Source organism: Oncorhynchus gorbuscha, linkage group LG03 (genome assembly GCF_021184085.1).
Source record: "Oncorhynchus gorbuscha isolate QuinsamMale2020 ecotype Even-year linkage group LG03, OgorEven_v1.0, whole genome shotgun sequence".
Taxonomy (NCBI): domain Eukaryota; kingdom Metazoa; phylum Chordata; class Actinopteri; order Salmoniformes; family Salmonidae; genus Oncorhynchus; species Oncorhynchus gorbuscha.
The window spans coordinates 86,315,070-86,337,726 of record NC_060175.1 but is presented as its reverse complement, the minus strand read 5'-3'; the positions used below and the strand labels follow the sequence as shown (position 1 = coordinate 86,337,726).

Below are 22,657 nucleotides of genomic sequence, written 5' to 3'. Positions count from 1 at the left end.
CCTCTATGGCAAAGGGGTCCTTGAACTACCTCTTACAAGTCTAACGGAGGAGTACAAGTGCTCTAAAGTAAGACTTCAGATGACATTGAAGGACTCCAAAGACCAGACCATTAGCAAGGCTGCACCTCCCCTACAAACTGGACGGAAATGGACATCATCCAAGGCTGTGCAGCAAGCAACATCAGCCCTGAGACACCAAGACATTGTGGGGAATATCCAGCATGGAAGAGGAGGCTTTGGCCTGGCAGCAAGCAAACCAACGTTCCATAAGACAACAACATCTGAACGCAGGAAGCTGGTGGTCGAGGAGGTGCGCAGACAGGAGGAGACTGCAAGAAGTACAAAGGCTGTCTCTCTTGCTAAACAAGGGCAATGGACGCGGTGGGAAGGCCTGGAGAGGAGAAAGATCAACTGGAGTGAGCTTTGGCAAATGGAGGCAAGCAACATCAGCTTCATCATAAGAGCTGTTTATGATGTGCTTCCATCACCAAAAAATCTACATCAATGGTATGGCGATGACTCGACCTGCCCCCTCTGCCCAGCTCCAGCGACTCTCAGGCATATGACAGGTTGCAAGACCAGCCTCTCACAAGGCCGCTACACCTGGAGGCACAATCAGGTCCTCAAGAGCCTGGCTGCAGCACTTGAGACCAAGAGGAGTGCAACCAATTCATTACCTCCAAAAACAAGCAATCCCGTCAAAACAACAACATTCATCCGGGAGGGACAGAAAAGGCCCAAGTATCCTCCTACAAAGCCAGAAACTGGACACCTAGCCATGGCCCGGGACTGGAAGATGCTTGTCGATATTGGCCAGCAACTCATTTTTCCCCCTGAGATTGCTTCTACCAACCTTAGGCCAGACATGGTACTCTGGTCCCCTTCACGAAAGACTGTGTACATCATAGAGCTCACAGTCCCGTGGGAAAACTCTGTTGAAGAGGCCTAAGAGCGTAAGAAACTGCGTTACACAGAGTTGGCAGCAGACGCAACTCAGCGTGGCTGGAATGCAAAAGTCTGGCCAGTTGAAGTGGGATGCAGAGGATTCGTGGCTTCTTCCATCATCAGGTTGCTGAAAGAACTTGGAATCCATGGACAGGCTCTGCGGCAGACCGTCAGAGCAGTTTCTCAAGAAGCTGAAAGAGGTAGCCAGTGGATCTGGATCAAACGGAAGGACACTTGCTGGGCTATAACTTCATGACCCCTCACCCCCACCTGAGAACTCAATTCAGATCCCTCCAACTTGAGGAGGGCATATGCGGTATGCGGTCAGCTGTATGGCTGGCTCAGGGAAGAGGACGCCCCTGCCTTGCACAGTCCTGTGGGACATCTTAATTGGGCATGGGACACAAGCTAAGGCTTGATCACCCTTTAGCTGGCCACCTTTGATGAGGGTGTTTAGTGATTAAAGGCCGAAACACCCACTGATTCGAAGGCACACTACTGAGGATGTGTCCCAAAAATTGACATCTTACCCCAGTCTAAGAAATAAACCTCCCATGCCACTCTGTCAACATCACGGCAAATCTCATGCGAGTGCATTCCATCTATTGGCACAATGGACAGTTTTTAACATCTCGTCCCGTGTTTTATGATTCTATTTGGGCTTCAATTGCAGTCAATTTGCAGTCCACAAATGATTTGTAATTATGTTCCGGCCCCCTGACCATCCGTTCAAGAAAAATCAGCCCACGGCTGAATCTAGATCATGATCCCTGAGCTAGAGGCTGATAAAACATATTATTGTTAAACTATAGTCTTATACTATATCAAAAAGTGTCTTTAATGTTTGTCACAACTTTATGCGTGGTAGATTTTTATCAGTTAGTAATTTGTCTTGTGACTGTGGATGAAAATGGCTTACCTCAAAATGAGTACAGGTGTGATTTTGTGTGTCAGTATTTAGAATCATATTAATTAGAACAGAGCGAAAGAAAGAAAGAAGAAAAGAAAGAGATAAGACAGAAATAAAGATCAGCACATAGTTTATTCATCTGATTTTATGGGAACCATAACGCACCATACCCAGACATACACACACTGCAAACACATAAATCACTTCAAACATCCTTTCAGGTATCATCACAGTGAAGAGTTGTTAAAACTAAGTCAGTCTTATTTCTGTCTATCTAGATTTGTGGCTAGATAAATTGTGAAACTGTGTAGGCTTTAACTTGCATGAACTACCATCTGGTAGCAGCAACAGTAGACTACTGTAAAAGGATTACCACAGCACACCACTATTCTAAAATGTGAGGACTGGCAATTCTCAGAGCACAAATGACAACATTTTGCATTAGGCAGTCATATAAACATACTTTATCTTGTAGCTACTGTCCTTACCCAAGGAACCTGTGTTTACCTTACAATCTACTGCTTCACCAGTTTCAGTCTCCCAGCCCAATCTAGAACATACATTCCCATTCCAAACAGCCGACAGTCACACTTCTCAACAATTCTTTGGATTTCCATGTTTTATACACAAAATCAAACCCTTTAAGAACAAAATTAGGCCTTAGTTTTGCATGGCTATGTTTTAACGAACTCAAACAGTTTTTTGACTAACTCTTGGCATGGTTACACTGGAAATCCAATTAACTTCTCGCTACTTTTAACGAACAAGATCCCTTCTCTTTTGTGAAAACAAACAAAAATATACACACTTCCACAGGCACACATTTAAAATAAAACACCAGGAACCAATTGTGCACATAATACAACATTGTTTGGTAACATGAAAAGGCACTTAAAAAGGGGTTAAGTCACTTCACACATTTTAAAAGGAGGAACCCCTCAAAACACCTCAGAAACAGAGGGAGACAAGGAATAGTCCCATGAAGAGGAAGGTGCTGGGTTCATGAAGCCCGACGACGAGACCGATAGCCACACTCAGGAATATGATGGATGGGATCAGTGTCCTGTCCAGGGTCGGTTCAGCCTGGGGGCTTAGGGGCTTGGTGATCTGAGCCTCTGATGATCTGCTTGGTAGACCTGTTTCTGAGGAAACCTGGAAAGTCTCCTCCTCTTCGTCAGCCGAAGTAGCGTCTTCCTCATTTGAACTGCTAGTACCATCTTGGGTCATGGTCATGGATGACTCTGAGATGTTCTCTGTGACTGCAAAATATAAGGTTTTGCACTGAACTCCCAGAGGTGTCTGGCTCTCCAACCCAGGAGTGGTGTGTTCCCTAGCAGTGATGTCATCCTGCTGCTTAGAGTTGCCTGAGTCCTCAGAGAGCACAGCTGCCAGCTCGCTCAGGCCGGCTGCCACCCCTCGCTTGAAGCGCTGGTGAGACACAGGGTGGGATGTCTGTGAGATGTCATTGGGCAGCTCAGCAGTGTCGCTGGCCAGACTCTGGGTCATTCTGTCCTCTCCTGTGGGCCCAAGGTGTGTCACGGGCACCATGGGAGGGTGCCACGGACAGATGGCTACTACATCTACAACTACACCTACTTCGCCACCTGCCTGGAAGCTCTCTAGCTTGGGCCCAACAGCCTCTAGCATCAGGACTCCATCTTCTCTGGCCATGCCGTCATCCATTGATGTCAGCTGCTTATCATCAGACTCTTCAGAGAGAGATGGGGAGGCCTCAGAGAAAACCTTTATCTGGGATTTGCTACCCTCTTCAGCTCTGCTGAGCTTACAGTGGGTGGAATCTGAGGGATGTTCTAGGCGACTTGAGGAGCTGGTGCTTGTCTCCTGAATTCTGAAGGACTTCTCATTTTCCTCCTCGGCATCTTTCTCTGCTTCCTGCCTTGGATCCTCCTCCACCTTTGACCCATGCTCCGGCACCTCGATCTCCACCTCCTCAACATCCTCCTCCTCCTCCACCAACTTCCCCACCACTACATTTGGTGTTGCAGAAAGCACACTCTGATATAAAACATCTTCCAGTGAAGAAGGCATGTTGGCTTGGATCTCCGTAAGAGGGGGGTCAAGTTCGGAGTGTGGTTCTGTGTGTTCCAGTGTGAAGGCTCCTCCCTCCTCCTCCTCTTTTCCCTCCTCATCAACATCTGAGGCTTCAGTCATGCTGCTGTGGAGAGGTGTTGGAGACGAGCTCCGAGGTGTGGAAGAACTACTGTCTGTGGGCTCTTCCTGGGATGTTCCTCCTCCCTTTTCCTCATTCTTGTCATCTGATGCTTCAGCAATGCTGACATGAGGTGGTGTTAGAATGTGCAGGTGTGTAGAGGGACTACTATCCTCCTCCTTCTCTTTCTCACCATCTAAGACTTCTTCCATATTGCTGGGGAGAGGTGAAGGAACATGCATAGGTGTGGGTTGACTACTATCTTTGGGCTCCACCTGGAAGGTTCCTCCCTTTTCCTCCTTCTTGCCATCTGATGCTTCAGCAATGCTGATGTGGAGTGGTGGTGGAACATGTTCTTCTAATTCAGAGTCCAGTTTGGGTATTTCACAATCCAGTTTTAGTAATTCACAGTCCAGTTCCTGTGAAGGCTCTGGTTCAGTTGTCAGTTGGTTGGCTTCAGATGCTACAGGTTTGGATAGTACTTCATTGGCTTGTGTTGTGGATGTGGAAAACACATGAGGTGATTGTTTACCCAGGGATACAGTGGCACTGGACAGTGTTCCATCTGCTAATGGAATGTCTAGGTTGGCTGGGAGAGGAGAACTGGGTATGTCATCGGCAGTCTGTAGGAATAACACAAAAATAAAGAAATAACAGTGACCACCATGGGAGCTTTTGGGTAGAATGGTTGCAGATCTGTTTTTTTCTGTACAGCCAACTGCTAAGGTTGTTGTTTGACATGACAAAGAATCTAAGAGTTAGCTATACAGCACAAATACTGTAGATCTGGTACCAGGCTAGCTTTGAGGCACAGGGACGAGTCACAAATTGTGTTGAACACTAATATCACCACAGAGGAAAAGCAACTCAATGCATACTGAACGTTTGGAATCCATGCTGATGTTATAAAACATTGTGGAGGACATATCATAAAAGGTCAAATGTATGTTTACATGACCCATGCATTTATGTAGGAGACAAAATACACTGACAGCAATCAACAACCAATAATTATCTATCAATCTTAAATCCAAAATAATTGTGTTTATCTGTTCATCCAAAATAAATGGTACCAAATTAACAATTACACTTACCCTCAATGGAAGACTGTGCAACTCTCCCCCCCCCAAAAAACTACTAATGATCTTAGACATTAAAATATGGCAATTGTTCATTCGAAGGACAGTGGATGATAAGGATGAAACATTACATATATGGCTTCTAAAGAAACACGCACACACATATACAGGCTGTATAGATAAAACCATATGGACGTCATATGTTTTAGATTGAGTAAACACTTACATGACACTTGTTGAAACATCCATACCAAGACGATGGATCATTTGCTAATTCAAATTTTCTAAGGCATGATACCCTTAGATTGATATTCTTTATAAGAATATCAGTAAATATATTGTATGTAGGCTACGGTGGAGGCTGCTGAGGGGAGGACGGACATTGGAACAGAGTCTTTTGGCTGGAATGGAGTGAATGGAATGATATCAAACACATAAAAACAATGTGTTTGTTGATACCATTCCATCAATACCATTCCAGCCATTATTATCAGCTGTCGTCCACTCAGCAGCCTCCACTGGTAGGCCACTGATATACTACAATAGAATGGCTACTGTTACAGAAAGATCGTCTGTCATGACTGAGCCATTTGTGTTATTAAGAAATAGGTGGCAAATGATGAAACACTCAAACTCTGATGCAAAATCATGCACATGGTGAATAAGAACTAGGGTTGAAAAATGTCCCGGTATTTTACAAATGTTCCATCCCGAGAATAAATCACTTTTCTGCCAGGTAACCTGGTATTTCCCACCAAATCTGGAAGTGTCATTAAACGCATTATAAAGCATATATAGTTGAAGTCGGAAGTTTAAATACATTTACATTGGAGTCATTAAAACTAGTTTTTTAAACACTCCACACATTTCTTGTTAACAAACTATAGTTTTGGCAAGTCGGTTAGGACATCTACTTTGTGCATGACACAAGTCATTTTTCCAACAATTGTTAACAGAGAGATTATTTCACTTATAATTCACTGTATCACAATTCCAGTGGGTCAGAAGTTTACATACACTAAGTTGACTGTGCCTTTAAACAGCTTGGACAATTTCAGAAAATGATGTCATGGCGTTTGAAGCTACTGATAGGCTAATTGACATCACTTGAGTCAATTGGAGGTGTACCTGTGGATGTATTTCAAGGCCTACCTTCAAACTCAGTGCCTCTGTGCTTGACATCATGGGAAAATCAAAAGAAATCAGCCAAGACCTCAAAAAAACTATTGTAGACCTCCACAAGTCTGGTTCATCCTTGGGAGCAATTTCCAAACACCTGAAGGTACCACATTCATCTGTACAAACAATAGTACGCAAGTATAAACACCATGAGACCACACAGCTGTCATAACGCTCAGGAAGGAGACAGGTTCTGTCTCCTAGAGATGAACATACTTTGGTGCGAAGAGTGCAAATCAATCCCAGAACAACAGCAAAGGACCTTGTGAAGATGCTGGAGGAAACAGGTACAAAAGTATCTATATCCACAGTAAAACGAGTCCTATATCGACATAACCTGAAAGGCCGCTCAGCAAGGAAGAAGCCACTGTTCCAAAACAGCCATAGAAAAAGCCAGACTACAGTTTGCAACTGCACATGAGGACAAAAATTGTACTTTTGGAGAAATGTCATCTGGTCTCATGAAACAAAAATGGAACTGTTTGGCCATAATGACCATTGTTATGTTTGTAGGAAAAAGGGGGAAGCTTGCAAGTCGAAGAACACCATCCCAACCATGAAGCACGGGGGTGGCAGCATCATTTTGTGGGGGTGCTTTGCTGCAGGAGGGACTGGTGCACTTCACAAAATATATGGCCTCATGAGGATGGAAAATTATGTGGATATATTGAAGCAACATCAAAAGACATCAGTCAGTAGGTTAAAGCTTGGTCACAAATGGGTCTTCCAAATGGACAATGACCCCAATCATACTTCCAAAGTTGTGGCAAAATGGCTTAAGGACAACAAAGTCAAGGTATTGGAGTGGCCATCACAAAGCCCTGACCTCTCAATCATATAGAAAATGTGTGGGCAGAACTGAAAAAGCGTGTGCGAGCAAGGAGGCCTACAAACCTGACTCAGTTACACCAGCTCTGTCAGGAGGAATGGGCCAAAATTCACCCAACTTATTGTGGGAAGCTTGTGGAAGGCTACCCAAAATGTTTGACCCAAGTTAAACAATTTAAAGGCAATGCTAACAAAAACGAATTGAGTGTATGTAAACTTATGACCCCTTGGGAATGTGATGAAAGAAATAAAAGCTGAAATAAATCATTCTCTCTACTATTATTCTGACATTTCACATTCTTAAAATAAAGTGGTGCTCCTAACTGACCTAAGAGGGGGAATTTTTACTTGGGTCAAATGTCAGGAATTGTGAAAAACTGAGTTTGAATGTATTTGGCTAAGGTGTATGTCAACTTCCGACTTCAACTGTAAATATGTCTGGATTTGATTAGAGCTTTCATCAGCTTTGAAATGTAAAACCTGATGCTACCTGACCCTGATGAGCCATATATTAACGACATTTAATGAGTCCGACATTAACAACATTTAATGAGCCCGAGACCAAAATATCCTAAATGATTGTGCCATTATCCAATACATATATGATATTGGCTACTGCACATTACCTGCGACAGAAAAACATAAAAGCCCATAGATGTAGCTAGCTATATGCGCTCTTGGGAAAATAAATTAAACTAGCTCCAGTAGGCTAGTCTTTTTGAGTGTGAACTGCATTACTGTACTGTATTATACTTTATTATATGGACTGGACTAACACACATCGGGGCGGCAGGGTAGCCTAGTGGTTAGAGCATTGGACTAGTAACCGAAAGGTTGCAAGTTCAAATCCCTGAGCTGATAAGGTACAAAATCTGTCGTTCTGCCCTTGAACAGGCAGTTAACCCACTGTTCCTAGGCCGCCATTGAAAATAAGAATTTGTTCTTAACTGACTTGCCTAGTTAAATAAAGGTAAAATAAAAAAATAAAAAACATTGTTCAAACCATGATAAAGCAGAAGACAACATGTGATTCTGGTGGAGCATATTCGACCTACAAAGTTACAAGTATAGACTAGCGAATTTGATTTTCATTTAGAAATATAATATTTGTATAATTAGTAAGCTGACATAGCATTCCCCCTAATGTTATTAGCCTACCTCATTTTTCTCTCTATTGTTGCTTCATTCTTTCCTCGCTTTCAACAGTTAAATTTAATACATTTCGTTTTCCTTATTTTCATCATTCTAATGACATCCTTGAAAAATATAGGACTAGAATTAGACGCAGAAGGCTTTCACTTCTCTTCACGAAGATTGAATGGTTTTGGGTCTGAATAAATAATTGACATAGCCTTCCGCCATCACACGTTCGCTTTTCTTTCAAACTACCCGTTCTATTGGCTGCTGTATTTAACGTTCAGCAAAAAAAGAGCTTGCGTCCCTCTTGGAATAGTCTATTGGTATAAGAAATGCAAAAACAAATGTAGTGGCAAGAAACAGTATGTGAACCCTTTGGAATTACCTGGACTTCTGCATGAATTGGTCATAGCATTTGATCTTCATCTAAGTCACAACAATAGACAAACACAGTCTGCTTAATAACACACAAACAATTATACATTTCCATGTCTTTATTGAACACACCGTGTAAACATTCACAGTGCAGGGTGGGGAAAGTGTGTGAACCCTTGGTTTTAATAACTGGTTGACCCTACTTTGGCAACAATAACCTCAACCAAACGTGTTCTGTAGTTGCAGATCAGACCTGCACAACGGTCAGGAGGAATTTTGGAACATTCCTCTTTACAAAACTATTTCAGTTCAGCAATATTCTTGGGATGTCTGGTGTCAACCGCTCTCTTGAGGTCATGCCACAGCATCTCAATCTGGTTGAGGTCAGGACTCTGACTGGGCCACTCCAGAAGGCGTATTTTCTTCTGTTGAAGCCATTCTGTTGTTGATTTACTTCTGTGTTTTGGGTTGTTGTCCTGTTGCATCACCCAACTTCTGTTGAGCTCCAATTAGCAGACAGAAATCCTTGCATTCTCCTGCAAAATGTCTTGATAAACTTGGGAATTATTTTTTCCAAGGATGATAGCATGCTGTCCAGGCCCTGAGGCAGCAAAGCAACTCCAAACCATGATGCTCCCTCCACCATACTTTACGGTTGGGATGAGGTTTTGATGTTGGTGTGCTGTGCCTTCTTTTCCTCCACACATAGTGTTGTGTGTTCCTTCCAAACAAATCAGCTGTAGTTTCTTCTGTCCACATAATATTTTGCCAGTAGCGCTGTGGAAAATCCAGATGCTCTTTTGCGAACTTCAGATGTGCAGCAATGTTTTTTTTGGACAGCAGTGGTTTCTTCCGTGGTGTCCTCCCATGAGCACCATTCTTGTTTAGTGTTTTACGAATCGTAGATTCGTCAACAGAGATGTTAGCATGTTCCAGAGATTTCTGTAAGTCTTTAGCTGACACTAGGATTCTTCTTAACTTCATTGAGCATTCTGCACTGTGCTCTTGCAGTCATCTTTGCAGGATGGCCACTCCTAGGGAGAGTAGCAACAGTGCTGAACTTTCTCCATTCATAGACAATTTGTCTTACTGTGGACTGATGAACATCAAGGCTTTTAGAGATACTTTGGAAACCCTTTCCAGCTTTATGAAAGTCAACCATTTTTAATCTTGGGTCTTCTGAGATCTCTTTTGTTAAGGCATGGTTCACATCAGGCAATGCTTCTTGTGAATAGCAAACTCAATTTTTGTGAGTGTTTTCTATTGGGCAGGGCACCTCTAACCAACATCTCCAATCTCGTCTCAATGATTGTACTCCAGGTTGGCTGACTCCGGACTCCAATTAGCTTTTAGAGAAGTCATTAGCCTAGGGGTTTACATACTTCTTCCAACCTACACTGTGAATGTTTAAACTATGTATTCAATATAGACAAGAAAAATACAATAATTTGTGTGTTATTAGTTTAAGCAGACTGTGTTTGTCTGTTGTTGTGAGTTAGATGAAGATCCAATCTAATTTTATGACCAATTTATGCAGCAATCCAGATAATTCCAAAGGGTTCACATACTGTTTCGTGCCACTGTATGTCCAACAAGCTATTCTAGTCTAGCTTGTCCTGCATTGGACTCCAAGAGCTAAGGAGCGTTTTTTTTAAGGAAAGGCCAGCGAGGCACAGGTGCTAGCATATTGCGCAGAGACAGAGGCTATAAGTTAGACGCTTCTCATGAATAACCCATCATTATTTAGCTAAATATAATGCAAATACTGCATTGAATGTGTTACCTAAAAGAGGTAGGCTAGGAAATCTATATATAGGGTATATATCAATATAGAACATAATTATCTATTTGGATGCAATATGAATGGAGTTGATGGAGAGCGAGAAAGACTGAGAGAGACTGCTCCCTCGTGCACTGATTTAAAGCAACAATATTCAAGTGAAAGGCTGTTTTAAATTCTGGAGCTGCAATAAAAAACATAATCATCTTTACAATTAAAAAACAATGCCAGATGTAGATGGGTAAATTAGACACGGATTCTGTCTTTATATTAGTGTAAAATAGGCTATACTGCAGCAAATGTATGCCTACCTATCACAATGAATAAAGTTATCAAGATGAGTTGACCCTGAGCGTTGATTCATCATGCAGAGGCCGTAGACAGATTTAGGCATTGCATATCATTTAACAGTTCCATTTCACGCCATGCTGTTGCTATAAATACATTCTTATAATTTGTCTGTAATACCAACATGTTTCAAGCAGACCACCATAGTCCCTGTGCCCAAGAACACTAAGGTAACCTGCCTATATGACTACTGACCAGTAGCACATCTGTAGCCATGAAACACTTTGAAAGACTGGTCATGGCTCACATCAACGCCATTATTCCAGAAACCCTAGACCCACTCCAATTTGCATACCGCACCAACAGATCCACAGATGATGCAACCTCTATTGCACTCCACACTGCCCATTCCCACCTGGACAAAAGGAACACCTATGTGAGAATGCTATTCATTGACTTCAGCTCAGCATTCAACACCATAGTGCCCTCAAAGCTCATCACTAAGCTAAGGACTAAACACCTCCCTCTGCAACTGGATCCTGGACTTCCTGACGGGCCGCCCCCAGGTGGTAAGGGTAGGTAACAACACATCCGCCACGCTGATCCTCAACACGGGGACCCTCAGGGGTCCGTGCTCAGTCCCCTCCTGTACTCTCTGTTCACTCATGACTGCACGGCCAGGCACGACTCCAACACCATCATCAAGTTTGCTGATGACATAACAGTGGTAGGCCTGATCACTGACAACGACAGGGAGGAGGTGAGAGACCTGACCGTGTGTTGCAAGGACAACAACCTCTCCCTCAATGTGATCAAGACAAAGGAGATGATTGTGGACTACTGGAAAAGGAGGCCTGAACACGCCTCCATTCACATCGATGGGGCTGTAGTGGAACAGGTTGAGAGCTTCAAGTTCCTTGGAGTCTACATCAACAACAAACTAACATGGTCCAAGCACACCAAGAAAGTCGCAAAGAGGGCATGACAAACCCTATTCCCACACAGGAGACTGAAAAGTTTTGGCATGTGTCCTAAGATCCTCAAAAGGTTTTACAGCTGCACCATCGAGAGCATCCGGACGGGTTGCATCACTGCCTGGTATGGCAACTGCTCGGCCTCCGACCACAAGGCACTACAGAGGGTAGTGCGAACAGCCCAGTACATCACCGGGGCCAAGCTTCCTACCATCCAGGACCTCTATACCAGGCAGTGTCAGAGGAAGGCCCTAAAAAATGTCAGAGACTCCAGCCAGCCTACACATAGACGGTTCTCTCTGCTACAGCTTGGCAAGCACTACCCCCAAGCCTTAAGACTCCTGAACAGCTAATCAAATGGCTACCCAGACTGCATTGTTGGTTAAGGGCTTGTAAGTAAGCATTTCACTGTAAGATCTACACCTGTTGTATTCGGCGCATGTGACAAATACAATTTGATTGGATTTGATTATAATCTACCAGTTTCTCACAGTTATTTATCCCAGTTATTTATCCTGGGAAAAGGGAGTGGTGGTTTTGAGTGGTAAATTCCAGTAAATATTGGTAACTGGGTTACCACTATTCAACCCTAATAAGAACTGAAATACAAATGATACAAGTAGTAAAAACAGCTCATGCAGTTTGTGGCCATCAAGCGTGCACATTACCTAAATTGTGGCTGAAGCTTCAATGAGCTGTGAAATGAATTGTCATTGGAGAAAAAAAATATTAGTTTGAAAATTATTGCACTTTATTAGTCAATTCACCCATATTTAAGAACAGAACATATTTGCCACTACTTGTTGTCGCATGTCAAATTAAGAACAATTCTAATATAATTATTTTATGCCCTAATGAACGAAAAATCTAATATGGGCTGAAACCTAAGATCTAATGAATTTGCAGTTTCGCTGAAAATCATGCATTGATGTCAATAGGAGATTTATGTGAAAGTTTTAACTGGAAGTACAGTTCTCAAGTTAGGATTCAGCCATAATTGAATAAAATAACATAGTCTAGTTATTTAACCTGAAACTTTAAACTGTAACACTAACCAACACACTCTGGGATTCAATAAGGAGATAGCTAAACATGCATGAGATTGAATGCATAGAAATTACAGTGAAGTTTATGACTTCAGCCGATCTGCTGAGGGGAAGGCATTAACTACAGATTCATACATCTATGGCTCTGCTAGCTATGTGCCATATTCATTCATATCCATATTGCCATTCTATTCAATTAGCTGATGAAAATATTTACGACCATTCTTACAAATCATTTCTGCAGTTCTGTTATACTGTATCTACCGGTTTACACTTCATATTAAGTTGCTGTAACTGTACGGTAACCCTGTTATTATACTAGCATCAACATTGTACTAACATGTTATCACAACAATGCCTCTGATGGTGTGTGCCCCATTAAATCCTCGTCCTGGCGATGACAAACTGTTCCAAACACGTATGAGGCCTAAGATGTGCATATCCAATGGAACTTTTCCAGGTGCTGAATTGACTGAACAGTTCAAGAAAACTGAATTCCTTTAACTGTACACAAAGTGTTCCTCTACACTTTCACAACCCGAGAGTGTGTCATCCCTAAATGTACCAAGATTAAATGTACAACATAGAGAATGTAGTACAAATATATGAATACAAGTTCAAAGATAACTGGTAAGAAATACTGATGAGTTATTCCACCGTTACCTCTATGTCAAGCTCTGGTTGAAGAATGACTGGACACTGAGGACTGGGCTTCAACATGTCTGGCACTGGCTTAGTCACCGGTTCATCTTCAAAAACAAAGGTCAACAGTTAATCACACTACCCATTATTCTAAATGTACACTTTCATGTAAAACTCTGTACGTACATTGTATGCATTGGACTGGCCTGAGAGGAAACAGTATGATTGAAACAGTGAATATAGCGAGAGTCAAAATAGGGATAGAAAAATGTCTCCTTACTCTCTCTCTTTTGTTTCATCCTTTTACAACTTTGTAATAACTCTGTGTGATAGTCATATGCAGCACTCCTGCTTTACCTTCACCCTTCTCTGGGAACTGTGCAAAGTAGTCAGAATCCTCCATACTGAAAGCAAAGACAGAACATGACTGTTAACCAATGGCACTGCAATGAAGACACTCATGATCCTATTGTAAAGATAAATGTAAATATACATTTGATCAGCATGATCTTATGTTAATGTTTTTCAGAACACGAGACATACAGTGCATTCGGAAAGTGTTCAGACCCCTTCCCTTAATCAACATTTTGATACGTTACAGACTTATTTTTCCTCATCAACCTACACAAAATGCCCCATAATGACAAAGTTAAAACTGTTTTTTTGAACTTTTTGCAAATGTGTCAACAATAAAAACCAGAATACCTTATTTACATAAGTATTCAGACCCTCAGGTGCACCCTGTTTCCATTGATCATCCTTGAGATTTTTCTACAACTTGATTGGAGTCCACCTGTAGATTGATTGGACATTATTTGGAAACGCACACACCTGTCTATATAAGGTCCCACAGTTGACAGTGCATGTCAGAGCAGAAACCAAGCCATGAGGTCGGAATTGTCCGTAGAGCTCCGGGAAAGGATTGTATCAAGTCACAGATCTGGGCAGGCTACCATAAAATGTCTGCAGCATTGAAGGTCCCCAAGAACACAGTGGCCTTCATAATTCTTAAATGGAAGAAGTTTGAAAGAAGGGCCTTGGTCAGGGAGGTGACCAAGAACCCGATAGTCACTCTGACAAGTTTCCAGCATTCTTCTGTGGAGATGGGAGAACATTCTAGAAGGACAATCATCTCTGCAGCACTCCCAACAATCAGAACTTTACGGTGGAGTGGCCAGACGGAAGTCACTCCTCAGTAAAAGGCATATGACAGCCATATGACAAACTTGGAGTTTGTCAAAATTTACTCTCAGACCATGAGAAACAAGATTCTCTGGTCTGATGAAACCAAGATTGAACTCTTTGGCCTGAAGGCCAAGTGTCACGTCTGGAGGAAACCTGGCACCATCCCTACGGTGAAGAATGGTGGTGGCAGCATCATTCCGTGGGGGTGTTTTTCAGTGGCAAGGACTGAGAGACTAGTCAGGATTGAAGGAAAGATGAACAGAGAAATCCTTGATGAAAACCTCATCTTCCAACAGGACAATGCAGGGGTGGCTTTGGGACAAGTCCCTGAATGTCCTTGAGTGGCTCAGCCAGAGCCTGGACTTGAACCCGATCGCACATCTCTGGAGAGACCTGAAAATAGCTGTACAGCGACGCTCCCCATCCAACCTGACAGAGCTTGAGAGGATCTGCAGAGAAGAATGGGAGAAACTCCCACAACACATGTGTGCCAAGCTTGTAGCGTCATACCCAAGAAGATTCAAGGCTATAATCACTGCCAATGGTGCTTCAACAAAGTGCTGAGTAAAGGGTCTGAATACATACGTAAATGTGAATTTTTTTATTATTTATGCATTTGTAAAAATGTCTAAAAAAATGTTTTTGCTTTGTAATCATCGGGTATTGTATGTAGATTGAGAGGGAAAAAACAATTGAATCAATTTAAGAATAAGGCTTTAACGTAACAAAATGTGGAAAAATGTCTTAATATTTTCCAAATGCACTGTAGGCCTACAGAAAGCATGGTTCTCACAGAGCCTTACTCTCACACATTAGTGGAGTGGAGTGTTGGTCACTACTTGTTGAGTCATAGCCTACAAGATGGAAGCCAAGATAATCTTATACTATAGCACAAGACATATACCTCATGATCACTCTTGGAAATGCGAGTTGATACGCCTTCCTCCTGATCTTCGCGTTTTCCCTTTACCTACCATTCACTTGTCATTTCTCTGAAGAGTTTGGGGTGTTAATTAAGACCTAGACAACCAGGTGAGGGGAGTTCCTTACTAATTAGGGACTTTAATTGATCAATCAAGTACAAAGATGAAGTGAAAACTCACAGACACTTGGCCCTCTGTGGAATGGGTTTGACATGAGTTAGAGGATCGCGGCTAGAAGGGATGCAGTTCATGTCAAAGTGACGTCAAAAGTTGCTTGTTCGAGTCGCATCTGGGTGAATTTTCACATTTTAGTTAACCCTAACTATTTTCTTAATCTTAACCTAATTCTCCAAACCTGCCACGTAAATTCTCCTAACCTGCTACCCCTTTTTCTCCCCAGTTTCGTGGTATCCAATTGGTAGTTACAATCTCGTCTCATCGCTGCAACTGCCGTACGGACTCGGGAGAGGCGAAGGTTGAGGGCCGTGCGTCCTCCGAAACACAACCCAACCAAGCCACACAGCTTCTTGACACAATGCCCACTTAACCTGGAAGCCAGCAGCACCAATGTGTCGGAGGAAACGCTGTACACCATGCAACTGTGTTAGCGTGCACTGTGCCCGGCCCACCACAGGAGTCGCTAGTGCGCGATGGGACAAAGACATCCCTGCCGGACAAACCCTACCCTTAAGCCGGACGACACTCGGCCAATTGTGCGCCGTCCCATGGGTTTCCCGGTCACGGCCGGATGCGACAGAGCCTGAGCTCTTACCCAGAATCTGTAGTGGCACAGCTAGCACTGCGATGGAGGGCCTTAGACCACTGTGCTACTCGGGAGGCCCCCGAAAAGTCACTTCTGAAATTAGCTTCATCATTCAGTCAAAATCAATTTAGAGACATTGGCAGAAAACCTGATATTAGCAAGGGTCTCCAGTGTCAGGGGGTAGTGAAATAAGATATTGCATATAACAAATTGTGACAAAACAACTGGCAGAGGAGGTGGAAAATAACAGCCACAAGTGTATTGGTAACTGATGCTGTGGCCTAATGACCTTGATAAAGCAAGCTATTTTGGAGATTCTCTTCATGACTCTCCTGTCCAGGGGGTGTACTTGTATATCAAGCTGCCTAAAGCTACAGAAATAGGAGATAGAATCCTGCCCTATAGCTGTTGCTCAGACAAGGCTACTTACTTACTTCCCGAACATCCCGCATAGGATGGCAGATTTCACTCAAAAGGTTTCCGTTTAGTTAACTACGGAACCCATTTTTTAATAGGGGGGTTTTCCGTGCCCCCCACCAAACACCTTTTTCGCTGCCTCACTTCTTTGTCCCACCTTTTCTCCTCTCAAGGCTGCATACAGGAGTAATGAAGACCCAGGTGACTGGATCCATCTATGTCCTATATCCCAGGAATACAGTCTTTTTAAGGGTTTTCAGGGGGAGATGACCCCCCAGGATCACAAGTTTCATCATGTGTTCCATGCTTGTGAGTGTGAGATGCCAAACAATAACTCAGTAGCCTATGTTCCCATCCTTCTCAATGGCAAACCGCCATTGCAGACAGATGCCAAGTGTTGAGAGGCAGTGGAAAACTACAGAAATCTAGATACTGTTTTTATATTATGCCTTGGGGTTTAATGATGGGGTGATGTTTTCCATTGATCACATGGTGGCAGTTGATGCATACACTGTGATGCACAATTGACTGCCAAATACGAGTGCAACAACCATCATTTTAAGAATAGAGGTGTGAATTAGACAATTGGTCATTTATGAGAGAAGGGCACTTTCTATCTATCCATCTAGCCTATCTATCAGGCTACACTGTGAATGAAATGATCCTGTCAATGAAAAGGAGAGCCCTGCAGACGATCAGATTGCTTTGGAGGAATAAGGCCAAAAAGAGCAATAAGGGGAAGAGTCAGGTAGAGCCTCAGAGATGACCTATTCCATTGAAACCGGATTGGGTTGATGTCAACTGTGGTTTTCCATTGAAAGGTCAGGGGTAAGTGTCAGAGAACGGCGGGGCTGAAAGTGACACCTGCCTTGTACAAGCTATTTCGATCCCCCTCACAGCTCATACACCCCTGGATTGCTGGCATTCTGAGAGTGTGTGTGTGCATGTGTCTGCCATCTCCGCCCCCCTTCAATGTACTGGAGACTGGATCACAAAATATAACCTGGTTGAAATATTATGAGATTGTCCCACAAAAACCACTGATGCAAACCAATCTGATTTTGCGTAACTGCACTGGTTGGGTAGGCCAATTATATTGCAATGTAAGTCACTGTCTGCAACCAACCACTCTGTTAAAATGAGGTGCTTTGTAAAAACTAGTGATAACTGAGCAGCCACTCACTCAAAGGAGGACAAACCTTAAAGGGATACTTCAGGATTCTGGCAATCTACTTTCCCACAGTCAGATGAGTTTGTGGATACCATTTTTGTCTCTGCGTGCAGCATTAGTGCAATTGTAAACTAGTATTAGCGCAATGACTGGAGGTCTATGGTAACTGCTAGCATGCTAGTACACACATAGACTTCCAGTCAATGCGTCTAATGCTAGTTAGCATTGACTCACAAAACTACCTCTGTAGTATTGTAGATGAAGGGCTTTATTGACAAAATCCCGAAGTATCCCTTTACCTTTGCAGGTGTATTGAGACACATCATCCTGAGATGTTTTGAAACATGACATGGGGTGTGTTGTAACTTCACTTAATCAAGTGTTGTGCAACACCTTGCCAGGACCGGGAGCACTACCAGAAAAGGTTGAAAACACTGTGTTGGTATTTCAAATTCTGTTAAGTTCAGAATTAGATCCCTTCTCTTTTGGTGCCATTTCCTCTCTCTAAAGCTTCAAAACAATATTATGATGTTTCACATCTTGTCTAGCGCAGAATTAGATACCTTCTTCGGGAGCATTTTAGCTGATGAATGTATCTGATCATTTGCCAGTTTATCCCATTTTCGCAGGCACTGCTGAGCACAGTGCTCAATCCACCAGCAGTAGCTGGAGGTTTTAAAGCAAGGATTGCAGGATACTGTATTTGCCTCTACCATTAAAAGTTGGAAATGTGGGAATGGGACGTCTCATTATTGATCATCATTTTGCCTGAGGGTTTTGATATAATTTAATCATGATCCATTACACCTCATGACAAAAAAATCTGCTTAATAGTAATATATAAGTATACTTTTCTTTCTTCAAACGTGCATACAACATTGTGTAAAATAATCATAAAGTAAAACTATATATATATTACTCACAATCCATGATTCGGCAAGATAGGAAATGCAAGGAGATTAAAACCAGACGGCTAATTAGTTCAATCACTAAATGTTCTCTATCTTCGTTTATCCTCATAAATAAATCTACTTACATTTTGAGAAAGATATTAAGTTGGATGATTTATTTGGTAAAATGAAATTAAGAAATCATTGAAATTAGTTGAATTAATTATTATTAAAGACATGCTCCGGAACTTTGGCGATAAATACATCTTTTTTTAACCTCCCGCTTTGGGCTGGATGTGTCAATGTGTAGTTCATACATGCACAATCTCTGCGCAGAATCACTGTGTACCTCAATTAGCTTGGAAGCTATGTTTTTTTCTGGAAGCTGTTCTGCGCCATTTTCCCTCACGTGTGGCAGACCCCTAGCAATTGAAGTTCTCAGGAAATATGCACTTCTTCTCATGGTTTCATCACACAATCATGGTGTTTTGAGTATTTCTATTTTTACAGTGCACTAGAACAAGTGTTCCTGGAAGAAGTGGTCCTGAGACCATTCACCCTGACTTCCTCACAACCCCTTAGACAACTTTCCTCACTGTAGTAGCAACCACAGTAGTCCCTCAAAACTATTATCAAATGTGATTCATGTGAAAGTGTAATAGCAGATTGTATTATCATCTTATTATAGGCTTGCTATTATCTTCCATTCCTTTCCATGTTTGCATTCCTTAGGCTTAGGCTATAGGCCTACTGTACATAGCCTACAGTAAGTAGGCCTATGTCTATTTTGTTTGACGTCAACAGATTGATAGGATGCTTGGATGATGATCAAGGGAATTTACCTGTAACTGCTTTCAGTTTTCAGGATACTTGTAAGGTCTGGCATATCAAAAGGGCTAGCTTGTGCTACATCGTCTTCGTAGGACACGAGAAGAGTTACCGAGTAATTCAATTGCGAGTTGTTCGCCCAGTAATCGCCATCTGGAGTTTCGTAACGGACAACAAACTCAATGCGAGCCCCATGGTGAAGATACGGTGGGCAGAAGGAGAGCTTGAAGGAAAATTTATCAGTCTCACCGTCGCCCTGGACATAATCTGCTGGACAATCAAAGTAGGTGCTCCAGCTGTCCATAGTTGATCGAATGCACACAGTTTTGTTAAATGAAATATTAAGCACTCGGATAAACACGATAAATGCCAAGGGCTCGTCTTCAATAGGTGACACACTCTCCACCTCTACTTTATTAATGTGTACTGCTTTCGTCAGGGCAGCCGCAGTGGGAATGGTCCACTCCGGGTTTATGCGGTAGGTCGGTTCACGGATTTTCGGTCGGTATTTTGCCTCCTCTTCTTCCCACCTGGCATCATCCTCATCATCCGAATCAAATTGGACGAATTCCTTAACATCGGTTAGGTCTCTACCTGTTGTATCGGCAAACGACACTCTCCTGCTGGGAATTGCATCTTTGATTTTCAGATACTCTGCGGTCTCATCATAGATGGACCGTCCGCGTTTCCTTGGGATAGGAGAGCACCTGGGGATGAGACGCACGTTTGTCTCCTCTCTGTCTTCGTATTCTTCATCCGAATTACACTGGCCTTCGTCATAACACCCTCCTTCTCCGGATGACCCCTCTTTCTTCACCTTGGTGAAAAGACCCTCCTGGGATGGTATGGTTAAAAAAGACATTTTCTAGGCTATTCACCCTTCGAGTCGACTGTCAACAGCACCGGTCAGAGGATAGAATCCAATAGAATCAAGTGGTATGGGTTTGTACAGCTTTAACCCAGCGTTACGAACAGAACTGCCACTTATCCTGAGTTTCAGAACGTGTTGTACAGCATGGCGGCAATGGAGCACTGAGGAGCATGTGCTAGTCTCTATAATACCAACATTTGTGGCTCGTACAGGGTAGTCCTCCTTGTTTAGAAGACCTTAGCTGGAACTTTAGTTAGGTCTTATTCCCAGAGGAATAACCGTCTAATTTTAGCTGTGTATTGCCTGCTCCAAATTTGCTATTGAAGTTGGTACAACCCTGGACTGGCGACTCCACCCTCTGTTTCGGTTTGCCGAGAACGTACACGCCCACCTCCAGGCTACTACACTCTGTTCGGAAACATGCTTTAATATTCATAACTCATATTAGACGGAAATCAACCACGCCTAAACAGTGCAAAAGGATATTATGGTCAATCCTAACGTTTTCTTCTGTATTATTCTTATTATTGGGCTATGTAATATGCCATAACAAATTACAACAGTATTGTACATCAATGTTAGATGTGTTTTTAAGTTCCTTTACATTACCTGAAGGGTTTCCCTTCTGATCGAACCACAGGATGTTTGTTGTTGTTGTATTATGATTTTTCAGTCCTTTACTCTCTGTGAATGGAATATTCCCATGATGTCACATCGTGTTCTTTTTGATTATGTAACGTCACATTGTGTCACAATGGGCTACAGTGTATTTAAAGGGCTCTTGGGATGCCTATCATAATGTGATTCTTCCTCAAATAGCCATGTTTTCCATTACATCGTTGTATTTAAACATACGACAATAAGCACATAACCCAGGGTAGGCTATAGGTTACAATATAATACGTAGGGAATTTTAATTTCATAATTCTACAGGAATTTGTATTTGATCATTCTTTTGTTGCTGAGAATTTTCTTGAAATGCAGATGAGCTTTGTGATTGACATAAATTCACTGAAAACCCATGCTAACACATGGTTATAACAGTATTGCATTTTTCATGTAGCCTACTTTTGGCCAGCTAATAGCCTAACCACCGATCAAGTAACATCTAAACGTTCAAATCCTGTTACAGCAGGATTATTTTGCTGTGACAATATAGGTCCAATTAAGATTCCCTTCACCAGTACACCACCGCCACCAGCCTGTACCAGGCAGGAGGGGTCCATGGACTCATGCTGCTTACGCCAAATCCTGACTCTGCCATCAGCAGGACACAACAGGAACCGAGATTCGACAGACTAGGCAATGTTTTTCCACTTCTCAATTCTCCCAGTGTTGTTGATCGCGTTCCCACTGTAGCTGCTTCTTCTAGTCGTCTGCTGCAATAGCCCATTCAGGACAAGGATCGATGAGTTGTGCGTTCCAAGATGCCGTTCTGCACATCATTGTTGTACTGCGCCGTCATTTGTCTGTTGTTGGCCCACCTGTTAGCTTGCACCATTCTTGCCATTCTCCTTCGTCCTCTTTCATCAACGAGCTGTTTTCGCCCACAGGACTGCCGTTGACTGGATGTTTTTTGTTTGTCAAACCATTCTCAGTAAACCCTCGACACTGTCGTGTGTGAAAGGCCAGGAGTGCTGCTATTTCTGAGATACTGGATCCGGCGCCTGACACTGACGATCATACCACGCTCAATGTCACTTAGGTCACTCGTTTTGCCCCTTCTAACATTCAATCGAATAGTAACTGAATGCCTCGATGCCTGTCTGCCTGCTTTATAGAGCCATGGCCACATGACTCACTGTAGGAGCAAACCATTTTCGTGAATGGGATGGTGTACCTGATAAAAGTGCCGGTGTGTGTAGGTTGTATGACATGTTTGATCTAAATAATCATAGCTAGGCCTATGTGGATAATCAAGCATATTGTAGACCTTCCTAGTACAAAATAATATACTGTCTTGTGCTCAGTTATTGATGGTAAATGAATGGTGTGGTTATCATTCTCATACTCCATAGACTCCTTGTTTTGGATCATTACTCCATCTGATCCACTAGGTGGCATAAGTAATGCTGCCATTCACCTTTGTGTCTCTGTTTATGATCCAATAATAGTTGCCTGGCTATCCATCCACATTGCTCTGCCACCTGAGCAACTGAATGCAGTTCAGGTTGAATCGTCAGGCAAAAATAATAGGCCTATTTCAAATTTTGTGCTGACTACATGAAGTGCTGACTACATGAATGGAAAGCTAGT

General features: G+C 42.6%; 1 protein-coding gene across 1 annotated transcript; it reads right to left on the bottom strand.

Moving 5' to 3' along the window:
• Nucleotides 1-1,968: 1,968 nt before the first annotated feature.
• Nucleotides 1,969-20,732, bottom strand: si:ch211-167b20.8. Its single transcript, XM_046344194.1, has 4 exons — nt 19,545-20,732; nt 13,711-13,757; nt 13,375-13,460; nt 1,969-4,648 (listed from the first exon to the last, which is right to left on the bottom strand). Exons 1-4 carry the CDS (start codon nt 20,390-20,392, stop codon nt 2,804-2,806), a joined length of 2,826 nt encoding a protein of 941 aa, XP_046200150.1. The 5' UTR covers nt 20,393-20,732; the 3' UTR covers nt 1,969-2,803.
• Nucleotides 20,733-22,657: the final 1,925 nt, after the last annotated feature.